At 32.2% G+C, this 12,576-nt stretch overlaps 1 protein-coding gene across 1 annotated transcript in view; it reads right to left on the bottom strand.

Annotated features, from left to right (window-relative positions):
* LOC115890987 overlaps nt 1–12,576 on the bottom strand; it is a 33,818-nt gene that overhangs the window by 7,074 nt on the left and 14,168 nt on the right. Inside the window, exons 5-7 of the mRNA XM_030911366.1 lie at nt 11,414–11,476; nt 11,235–11,321; nt 9,391–9,453 (exon numbers count right to left, since the gene is read on the bottom strand). Of these exons, the coding sequence (XP_030767226.1) occupies nt 9,391–9,453; nt 11,235–11,321; nt 11,414–11,476 (213 nt within the window). The remainder of the gene's footprint in view (nt 1–9,390; nt 9,454–11,234; nt 11,322–11,413; nt 11,477–12,576) is intronic.

Genomic DNA, 12,576 nt, shown 5'->3' with positions numbered 1-12,576 from the left:
AATTCCATTCTGTGTGTTCTATATGTCCAGATCGATTAACTCCAACCAGCCAGTCATTCAATATGAAAAATTACCATTCTATAACGCTAAATATAAACTTACATAGCTCGTAACAATATCATTTTAAAACAAAGTAGTATACAGGGTGTCCCAGGCTGAGCGTGCATTAGAAGTTTCTAGAGAACCACAATATCTAGATCGGAGATTGTTTGCACATCATTGTTTTACAACCAGATCTATCCATTATTTTTTTTTAATATGGCGGCACTTCCGGAAATACCGGAAGTTGACAGCAACTGTCTTATTTTAAATGGGTGTCTCCATTTTTTATTACATACTTAAATTCTCTGTAAAATTCCATGAATATTGATGTTAAACACTCTATATCTAACATTAACAGTTTTTGAGAAAAAAATTATTTAAAATTTTTGGACGAAAAAAACTACTTGTCAAAAAAATTTGTATAGCCTAAAAGTCACATTTAGTGATTATCACAGCCACTGTGACATAAAGAGAAGACATGTGGCTATCTATTTCAAAAATTAAATTGTTCAAATGTCATATAATAATGGCGGTAGCTATTAAAGGAAATGAGAAAAAATTATCATAAATCATTTTTTTCAAATGGAAACCCACTTTTTTATTTCACTAATGAAACGGATTTTCAATTCCTTACTTTTTAACTATACATGTTCCTATACCTAAAATAAATCGTGTTTAAGTTAAAATTTATTATAGTATATTTTTTTTTATTTTAACCAAGTAGCCTATGACTTTAAACGTCAAGTCATGTAAAACAATAGATCTGGCCATATCAGATTTTGACACTTTGTTCAAAAAGTTGTATGTTATTGATCATTTCCAGGCCAACTTTGCGCTGTTTTTTTTTTCGATCATACGGTATATTATTAATAATATCAACTATTAGATATCACTAAAGAGCGAAAATAACAGATATATTTTTATAAATACACTTTTTAAACTCTTAAGGGCAGGCAATATTTATAATATAGAATATTCAAATAGTTCGTTTTCAGACTGATGGAAATAAATTGTCTGAATGTTTGACACTTAATGTCAAAGGAAGCTAGATAAAATCAAGAAAAATATACGTTTTCAAATTAAATCTTAAATAGGTAGCTTAAAAACGATTTATTTTAAGTATAGGAACATGTGCAGTTAAAAAGTAACGAATTGAAAAAACTTTTCACTAGTAAAATAAAAAATGTGGGGTTCCATTTGAAAAAAATGATTTATGATAATTTTTTAATCGCTCAATTCTATGACAGCTACCGCCATTATTATATGACATTTGAACAATTTAATTTTTGAAATAGGTAGCCATGTTTTTTCTTTTTGGCACAATGGCTGTGGTAATCACTAAATTTGACGTTTAGGTTATACACATATTTTTGACAGGCAGTTTTTTTCGTTCAAAAATTTTAAATATTTTTTTTTCTTTTTATAGGTAAAGATAAAGAGGGTGAAGGATACACCCGGTATATAACATAGCGGTGACCAGCGTGAGTCACAGAGCCTTTCTAGGCATTGTGGTTTATAAATAAAATCGGCGTTGCTCAAGAATGGTACCCCGGCGCGGTGGTACCCTTACAACCCACGCGGTACCTCGCGTTTGCATTTTTTTATTATCCGCTTCAGAAACTGCGGACATTTGACATTAAGATAGAACGTACCGCTCGATAACTGTATCAATAAGTCTAGTGATAAAGATCAAAGATCAGCACGAGTGATGTCATTTGTGTTTAAATTCTATATTATGTTTTTGAATAAATTTCCAAAGAGTATTCTATTGTCTTGTTAGCTTTAAATATCAGATCGGGGAAGTTAGCAACTCTTTGAAAGTAGGAATTATAAAATACGATCCCGGTTGGGCTGCTACAATCCTGCTTTATCCTGGTTCAAATCCCAACGCCACACCTACCAATTTTGAGCTATAGTTGCTTTTATTTTGCTGAATTAAATTGCTTTTGTACAAAAGCGTGGCTAAAAAAACGACAAGAGTGGCTGGTATGAGGTTTGAAGCAGAATAAGGCAGGATTATAGCAGCCAAAGCAGAAACTTGTTTCAGACATCCTGCTTTTATTGTGTTGCTATGTGTGACGTCACCAATCAGACTTAAACTTGCTGTATCATAAAAACAGCAAGTGTCGCTGGAACGAAATTTAGAGCAGGATGCAGCGCAAGCAGGAACCAGTTTTGGCGATCCTGCTTCTCATGTGTTGCCAACTGGGAAGTCAGCAACCAAAATAAAAGTAACTATAGCTTAAAATTGGTAGGTGTGGCTGGGTTGGGATTTGAAGCAGGATTGTAGCAGCCCAAGCAGGATCGTATTTTATAACTCCTGCTTTCAATGAGATGCTAACTTCCCCGATCTTTAAATATCTCTTGAAACTGAATTAAAAACATGGACAAGAGAAGTTATTTAGTTTTTGATTATACTATAGTATGAAATTTACTGCAACTCCTTCTTGAATGTAATTAAACGTTAAATTCTTAGTATATTGATTTATTCGGAGGGGGTAAAAATGATACTTTTTGACAAGCGAGGCACAAATAGTCATTTTTACAACAAATAGGACATGCCATTTTTTCCAAACGACACAAATAATTCTATACAATCTAACCAGAAAATATAAGTAATTTTACAAAAAAAAAGTATTGATACATAATAGTATTTTTAATAGAAAAAACTTCTAAAAATAAGACATTTTTGCATAGTTTCACAAAAAATGCAATTTTGTAAAACAATTTAATAAGTATATTCATATTAATAATGTTTATATATATTTTCTGTAAATATAAAGCTTAGAAAACACAATCTCCATTTATTATAATTATTTGCATTTTAATTTTAGCGATAATAATTATGTGAACATAATTATTCCATGCTCTCTCTATATCAACATATCTCTAAGTATTATTTATTCATTCAGACTGTGTTTCGGAGGGCAAATTTAATAGAGGACCGAAGTAGAGGATTCTATACATACATAATCTCTAAGTTGGAAAGTTGACTGTTTTGATTAGATATTTTTTTCTTCCATGTTTTTTTTATTTTGTATTTAATGGCAATTTTGTTCCTATTTTGGTTAGGTGTAGAATTCCAGTAAGGTTCTTCAGACAAGAAGAGATGCAATGAGTATCTTATAAGTTCTGTTTTGTGAATTCTTATTAACCTTTATAATAAATATTATAATTATAAACACGTGTTTTATTAAATTTATTAAGATTTACTAACGCTTTGTGAATATACAAAAGTAATTGTAAATTCATTATAATAAAATGTTTTAATTTATTGTTATTTTATAGTAATGTAACGTTTTTAGTTCGTTATATGTTTTTTTTATATATAATATATGATGTCTGGCCTATCATCACCGGATTCCCTCTCGTTGAGGCCGGATAGATTATTTGACGCGTAATTTTTACGTTCCCTGCTCGCCAACCCTGTGATCGTTCGACACAACCCTGTTACTATTCTGTGAAGGCGCGCGCTGTCAACATCGCTTCTGTCACCTCTCCGTGCTTAACCTCACTTTGTTTTGACGCTCTGTTTTATCCCAGCTTTTAGAAATGGTGATTATTTAAATCTTGCTGTATAATCTGAATCAGCTGCTATTTCAAAGCAACAGGTAAAGATGAGATATTATCCTTTTAGATTCGATATTATTATTGAATATTTTAGGGTAGAGTTACGGATGTCCCAACTTGTATTTGTGTTTTGCTGACACGTTGGCGTCCCTTTCTTTGTCCTCCAGAATGTCACATGGAAGAAAGGACATGTTGTTTATTATTTATTGAGCCCTCGGAAGTATTTCTGAGGTAGGTTTATTTTGTTTATTAGACCTTGTTTGGTTTTTAAACAAGAGTTTCATATTTTTAGGGTCCAAGATACGGACTGTGTCCAAGATACGGACTGTGTCCAAGGTACGGACTGTGTCCAAGGTAACGGACTGTGTCCAAGGTAATGGGTAGTGTCTTATGTACGGACATTATCTTATGTACGGATGTCCTGTGGACGAGTGTCCCCAGTAAGAATGATTTTTTCCTACATATAAGTGCCACAGCGTGGATGTAGCTTGAGTCCCATGCTGCTTCGTTCCCAGCTATAAGCTAGTTTGTTACGGGTGTATCAAGTCATGGTGTCCTCATTCTGGCCCCTTTGGTTGTGTTGGATGGCTGAGTACAGAGAAATGTGAGACCAACTCACGATGTTACTGTTTTAAGCAGGATTGCATAAAGAACAGCTAAGTGTAGATTTACGTTCTAGTTTTTATGTTTTAGATTTTCTATATTTTCAGTCTTAAACAGTAACGTACATTTTAAATAATATCGTACAGACTATATTTAGTGGTTAGATTATTAAGAACATTTATGTCGATGCAGTAGTTACAATGTGATTTAGATTTTAGGTTTCATTATATTACGCCTTGTAATAGTATTACTTTCTATAGATATTATTATTGCGCTATATTAACAGATGAATAACGAGACATAGATTCTAGAATCTACAGGTTGCAACACATCAGATTTAACACCGCATAAAATTTAACAATTTAAATAAAGTAATGCTACTTTTCTTATATTTTCTATAACGTTACACGCATTGTATTTTTTCATAGTCTTTTCATAGAACATATTTAATATTATTTACATACATAGTTTTACTCAATAAATAACCACTATAATAATTATTAAAATTGTACAATGCTATTTACCATCAGAATTCATCATGAATAAATATAGTCATTAGTTTTAAGTATTATACAACTGTGTTTTCTTTCTCTGTACATGCCTGGCGCCCAATATTTATATATCTTTTGTTAATTATTACTGATTAATTTTCTCTCTAGTGAAATACCTTATCCACGACTGCTCTCTGATGAAAAGCTGCCGTTTGCAGTGGTAGTGGTTTAAAAAACGCTACAGTAATGTAGTACAAGAAGTTGGCGATTTTAAAAGATAAATTTACTATGAGATACACATTTTTTACATAAATTCACAAAAAATATTGGTGAATATTAAGATGTATTATAACATTTACATACATGCCACAAATTAGTCATACATCGATTTTAGAAACGAATTGTAAAACTATAGACCGGATGGTAAATTTACTACAATAATCTGTGGCGAGGAATAGTCCTCAATATTATTATTAAATTCACAAATTAATTTTTTCAGTGTAGATACCGATAATTACCGAAAGCATGCAAGTTAAAAATAATACTTCTTTACTGACGTTATTGACAATAAATAGTATATTATTGAACGAGCCATTTATGCAGGGGCGCAAGTCGCCCTAGTGAATAATGACTATAAATTGCGAGTTGAATACTATACTTTGTCCACTGCCATTATATATGAGGAGTGTTTGAATTTGTATTTTTAATGTTAATCTTCTTAATCTAATTATTAATTATTGTATTCATTGTTTTAGGGGAAAATATCACTACCTACTTAAAATTTGGCAATTTCAAACGTCAAAATTAACTAAAAGATAATAAAAACGTCAATATCATCAGTTGCTATTTATATGCATCGAGAGTCGCACTCATCTCGAACTATTCTATTTGCAAATATTTGGGAAGTTGATTATTAGATGTATTTTACGACATACCTGTATATTAGTACTTTTTTTCACCACCTTTGGTACAATAACTTTGATGAAAAATAATAGATCGTACCACCAGCAGCTGACTTTTTGTTGTTTTGTGTAACTAAAGTTGGTAATTTGTGTTTTATTTATCATCGGCATATATGTATTTGAATTTTAGTGATGCTGCTTCAAGTTTTTTGCAATAGAACATACTTCTACCAACTTTAGTTGAGTACAGTTGTTGGAGAACGATAAATTGGAGTAGCAGCAACTGACTTTTTGTTGCTTTGTGTAACTAGAATTGGTAATTTATGTTTCATTTAAAGTTATATGTGTATTTGAATTTCATTGATATTATTTCAAGTTCCTTTGCATGAAAATATCGTACCAACATTCTTTAGTCAATCAGGAGATTGATTTTTGTTCCGTTACAATTTGTGAATAATACGTAAAACTATACAGAAAAATTTATCATAAGACTATAAGAGCCGCTAAGGACCTTTATTATAATAGGAGAATAGTCAATTCTGGTAATGTTGCTAAGGAAACATGGTCTATTGTGAATGAGTTGAGAAACAAAGCTTCTTCGTCTAGCAATATCTCTACCTCGCCTGAGAACCTTAACGATTACTTTGTAAATGTAGCGAAAAACTTAACTAATACCATATGTCTTCCTCATGATCCACTTTCTTATCTCTTTAATGATAATGTAAACTTACACAGTTTCTTTTTTTCGCTCGCAGTTTTAGAAGAGCTTCGCAGTACAATTAATATCATCAAAAATAAATCCTCTTCTGGGACCGACGGGCTAACTTTAAAAATGTTTTCGAATCTGCCAGAAAGCACTCTGAATCACCTAACAACTTTAAAAAACATATCGTTCCAAAATGGTATTTTTCCAAAATGTCTTAAGACGGCAATAATCATTCCTCTGCATAAAGGAGGAGACAAAGAGTAAGCTTCTAACTATCGCCAATTGCACTCCTTCCAACGCTATCTAAGATCATAGAAAGGTTGGTTAAAAGAAGGCTGGTATCTTTTCTGTTTAAGTGCAAAATACTTAGTGAATATCAATTTGGATTTCTAAGCAACAAGTCCACAAATGACGCTATGTTTTCCCTTCTTAATAAAGTTTACTCCAGCCTAAACAACCATCATTCTACAGCAACAATTTTCTGTGATTTTTCTAAGGCGTTCGATTGTGTAAATCATAAGATCCTAATTAATAAACTGCAGCACTATGGGTTAGGGGATCATCTCTCGAATCGTTTAAGTCGTATCTGAGCGACAGAAGTCAACTTGTGAGGGTGGATACCACGTTGTCTTCTAGCAAGCCAATAGAATGTGGAGTACCACAAGGCCCAGTACTAGGCCCTATTTTGTTTCTTCTTTTTATTAACGACATTGCTAACATAAACATCAGTGGCAAAATATGTCTTTTTGCGGATGACACTAGCTTCACTTGGAACAACAAGGACATCACGGCACTTCATAGGATTATATCAAATGACTTAATCACCATTAAATCTTGGTGCGATTCGAACCTCCTGACTCTCAACATTTCTAAAACTAAAGCTTTGTCGTATAAAAACTCGTTGCAGCCTTTTGTACTTAACAACACCACCATTGACGTCGTCAAATCTGTAAAGTTCTTGGGGCTTGTTGTGGACAATTCTCTGAAATGGGACATACATATCGAAGCTTTGTCAAAAAATTGAGCTCTGCCTGTTTTGCATTAAGGTACTGTTTCTAAGGAGCTTAACTTGTCAGTGGCTAGAACTGTTTATTATGCACTTTTTGAGTCGCACCTCAGGTATGCCCTTCCATTCTGGGGTACGTGTTGTGCGACTCAATTTGACCGCATTTTCAGGCTCCAGAAGAGAGCTGTTCTATATTCACTGGGACTAAACAGCAGAACTTTTTTAAAAAATTAAAAATATTGACTCTTCCTTCCTTATTTATATTTGAATCCATTTTCCTAATAGGTAAACATGTATCAGCTTCTCAAGGAAGGTCATCTCACACTTATCCACTCAGGAACGCGGAGCAAGATCTTTATCTACCTACCCCACGCTCAGAGTTAGTTAAAAGTTCAATACTATACAACTCGAAAAAAATGCACAATCACCTGCCATTTGAAATCAAATCCATAACATCATTTTTTTCATTTGCAAAGCATTGAACTCTTATTTACTAGACAAGGCTTTCTACGCCGTAATGAATTATATTTGAATTGAAAATCGAATTTGATCTTGAAAACACTGGTCTAATGTTTGCTATTGCTATATTTACTAATGACATCGAAATTAATTTATTTAGAGGTCATTGATATTTTGCTATAAACTGGCTAAATATTTTTGAATATTATTTTAAATTTTTTTGTTCTTTGACATTGTAAACATTTATATATGTTTATTTTAACAATAAGACTGACAATATTATTTGTATAATGTTTTGTATTATCTTTTGTTTGTTTGTTTGTGTACCTTGTTTTTTTTTACTTTGTTTGTTAGTTTACCTTTGTCCACAAATTGAAAATTTTTTTGACAATTAAGGCATTTATTTATTTATTTATTTATTTAATGAAAACAAAATATACTAATAATAACACGGATTCGGAAAACGAATTTATGCCTTTAGCAATCCTCTATTCTAGAAAGTTTTTATAGGCAGACATGTAATGATGCTTAGACTTTTGTGGTAGCAATTCAAGACTTGTTAATTTGGCCGCCTCTGCTATCTCTGGTGGTGTACAGGGCTCATTATCACTCTTATAAATCATTTTTTGATTTTAAACGAGTTCTTGATATGCCACTTAATAATCACTACCTACTTAACATTTGACAATTTTAAACGTCAAAATTAATAAAAAGAAAAGATAAGAAAAACGTCAAATCATCCACGCCGCGCATCGGGATGCTCTGAGTGTCACGTTGGCATAGCAACAAATGTAAAGTAAATGAGAAGTGTTTAGCCCTAGCAGTCAACTATTAAGCTTGACCAATCAGGTTGGTTAGCGTGGTTATTTGGAGGGTGTTAATTCATTTGTGTTTGTCAAAAACAGAATATTATTTTTATTTTTTTGTTCTTTGACGTTATAAACATTTATAAATGTTTATTTTAACAATAAGACTGACAATATTATTTGTATAATGTTTTGTATTATCTTTTGTTTGTTTGTTTGTGTACCTTGTTTTTTTACTTTGTTGGTTAGTTTACCTTTGTCTACAAATTGAAAAATTTTTTGACAATAAAGGCATTTATTTATTTATTTAAAAACTCTAACGTGATTGGTCGGGCTTAATAGTTGCCTGCTAGGGCTAGACACAAGTAAGTAAATGCAAAGTGTGATTTATCATAATTCACTGTTATCAGCTGTTGTATTTCACTCTACTACAAATATGGGCACCATATTCCTTCAGCTAGGAAGTAGATTATTGATTTATTATTAAGTGGTCGTGGACAAAACTAATTTCATTTAATAGGGATTATAAAAAATAACGAAAACTGTATTTAAGGTTACTGATACTGTAATTACAAGGTGTGGCTTTTTTCTATTAAAATTGATCAAAAAAAAATCTTTTCAATTCTGAAGATATTTTCCGTTTACGTGACCGTACTCAGCCTGGTTTTTCCTTCCTGCCGGGTAGAAGAGGGGTACCAAGCGAGGGCGGGACCACGATAAACCGCAATTGCCTATTCTAGTATTACTCTAGTATGTCCAGTTACCACCAACGTTCACCAAAGGCCGATTTTTATTGTACACTTACCGGACCACTCAAGGCTGGCAAGATAGCCGATGCAAGCTTTCCTGACAGTATGCCGGCTCCTTTCTAAAACAGAAATATTATATGGTACGGATCGGATAGCGCCGTATATGATTGAAAAAATAGGTTATGGAGTGAGTCAGATTCGTTTATAGGGATTTTCTTTGTTACCTTATTAATATACAGAGTGAGTTTTCTACGATGTTCTCTATGGGTATCTTGGAAACTACTGGAGATAGAGAGTTGGTTAAATGGGGAAAGAATTGTTCAAGTTCATGGCTTACTAGATATTACAAAAAAAAAAAACAAATTTCGGCTATTTTAAAAATTTTCCCTAATTTCATTATAATCTATTTTAGACAAAAAGGTTTCAGATAAAAGTTGTAGATTATCACATCCCTAATGAGATTGTGTTCTTCATTTTTTTCTAAAGCCTCTCGTTTTTGACATACGACACAAACATATGTTTTTTTTTAAATGGAAACCAAAGTTGGCCATGACCTCACAAAAAGCGCCATTTTTTAAGCTTTTCAGCGATATAAGCTATAATATGTTTTTTTCGAGTTATAGCCAATTTTTATCATTTTTAAACTATTTCACTTAGTTAGCCATGGGAACAAGTTCAATAGTCGTTGCTCTCAGAAATGTGAAATTGTCACATCCAAACTTTGTAAATTAAAATAAACAAAAATTGCAAATATGAATTTTTAGTAGGATGTTTGATTTAACTTTTCTTGGCCATACATTTTCGAGGAAACGTTTACCGGTGAACGTTACTTACGTTTTTTAGAGAACGGGTTTCAAGACAAGTTAAATTTCGATACTCGCGCACCAATAGAGTGGTTCCAACATGACTTTCATTATGGCACACTCCCCCATAATGAAAGAAATGTTAAAAAATATTTATATTATAATTATTCAAACTCAGGAATAGGAAGAGGTGGCCCAATTGCATGTGCCTCCTCGATCACCTGACCTATACATTTTAGATTTTTTTATACGGTGTGGTTATCAACAAGGTTTACAAAAGAACTCATGAATTAAGAGAGGCACTCGAAGAGGCGGTACTAGAGAAGTTTAAGTCGACCGGTCGTTCTGTGAGAATAGCTAGTAATTCAGTTGTAAAAAGATGCATTTATGTACACAAAACAATGGCGGATTTTTGAATATTTTCTAAAATAAATTCATATTTACAAATTTTGTTTACTCTAATTTACAATTTCTGATACGACGATTCAGCAACGACGATTGATTTTGTTTCCATGGCTAACTAAGTGAAATTGTTTAAAAATAATAAGAGTTGGCTATAATTCAAGAATTTTGAAAAAAAAACATATTATAACATATATCGCTGAAAAGCTTAAAAAATGACACCTTTTATGAAGTCATGGCCAACTCTGGTTTCCATTTAAAAAAAAACATGTTTGTGTCATATGTCAAAAATGACAGGCTTTAGAAAAAAATGGAGTACACAAACTCATTAGGGATGTGATTATCTACAACTTTTATCTAAAAACTTTCTGTCTAAAATAGATTATAATGGAATTAGGGATAGTTTTTAAAATAGCCAAAATTTGTTTTTTACGAAATATCTAGTAAGCCATGAACTTTTTTAAAAATCTAAAAGGCGCTATTTGTGACCCCACAAAACTGCAATTCTTTTCCCATTTAACCGACTCTCTATCTCCAGTAGTTTTCGAGATACCCATAGAGCACATCGTAGAAAACTCGCCCTGCATAAAAATACTATTTTTATCTGAGTTTATTTCAAAAATTGCTGTAAAAAATAATATAAATAAAATTAGTAAGGAACTTTATACTTTTATAAGACCTATTATATAACTTACTGCTCCTGGAGGATTGGCTATGCCCTTAATTACAGCACCAATCAGGGCTCCAGCAAATGCTCCTACGTCTGATCCTCCATCTGTACCCTATTTTATATAATATTGATTAAAAAACAATAAAAATCTGATTTAAATTGAATAAAAACAGTATTTTAATATTAAAATCCTTCTATACTTACACCAAAGAAGGTTCTAAGTAGTTCTGTGAGTCCAGAAAAATCGTAGGTCCCATCTGGATTTTGCTTAAAATAAATTTTTTATAGACTAAATAAAGAGTAACATCGGTAAAATAAGGGAAAAGGTAAAATTTACACTAAGTTTAAAATAAATTGTCTCTCGAATTCGCTGTTTGATTTACACAGGGTGAGTTTTAAATAAGTGCAAATATTTTCAAGATCTCTATAAGAGAAACATATTTTCTTTTTACCGTTTTTCAAGTAAGTCCAAAATAACCGAGTTATTTTATTTTTAAAATTTCCAAAAAAAAAGGATTTTTTTGCTTAAATTTTGAGAACCACTGGATCCAATGGAGTTTTCTTTCTTGAAGTGGCTAAGTTAAGCAAGTTATTGCCGTTTAAAGCTAGTAATTATTTAAAATAAATTTTTAGACACTTACACACATAAGGTAGTATTATTTTTATTATTGCAACTAGGGAATGCAATCCCGCAGATGCTGGATCCCTCTGAGATTCCGCGGGATCAAAGTTGCGGGATTTAGCGTGCGGGATCCGCGGGATCGACCCATTACTACTAGGTAACCGAATCGATCTCGATCAGGGTCAAACCGTTTCGTTCCGGGCTGATGCGTCGACGGTCGGAACTCGGGGGATTCCCCTTACGGCTTGGCCATTAAAAATGAGTGAAACAAACAGGTTACTTGTTAGATTTCCTTCTGGCGTATGTGCGTAAGTGAAGAAAAGCGTTTAACTAGTACTTGTAGACAATTTCGTCAAATAAACTGCCGGACATATGTAATTATTGAGACAAGAAAAATTTTAGGGTAAATTTAAAGTTGAATAGGTATCTCTTGAATTAAAAAATATTTTGGGATGCGGTTTGGACCAGGTTTTAGACGCATCTATTTTGATTAAGATGCTATATGGTTTTCGAAAATATATTTAGCGAATTCTCGTATACAGGGTTTATAAGAGTGTGTTTATAAGAGGTTTATAAGAGTGTGAAAATTTGGTTGAGAGTCTTTTTTACCGCAAATTTAAAATTTTTAAAAAATCCAAATCTTTAGTCCAAAAAAAATTTTTAAAAAATCCAAATCCAAGTACGACTAATCTGTATTGAAATTAGAAAAAACAATTTGATAAGTTTTTTAATTTTTTTTATTTTA

Source organism: Sitophilus oryzae, unplaced genomic scaffold, assembly GCF_002938485.1.
Source record: "Sitophilus oryzae breed Bouriz unplaced genomic scaffold, Soryzae_2.0 scaffold_942_pilon_pilon, whole genome shotgun sequence".
Taxonomy (NCBI): Eukaryota; Metazoa; Arthropoda; class Insecta; order Coleoptera; family Curculionidae; genus Sitophilus; species Sitophilus oryzae.
This window is presented reverse-complemented; position numbering and strand designations above follow the sequence as displayed.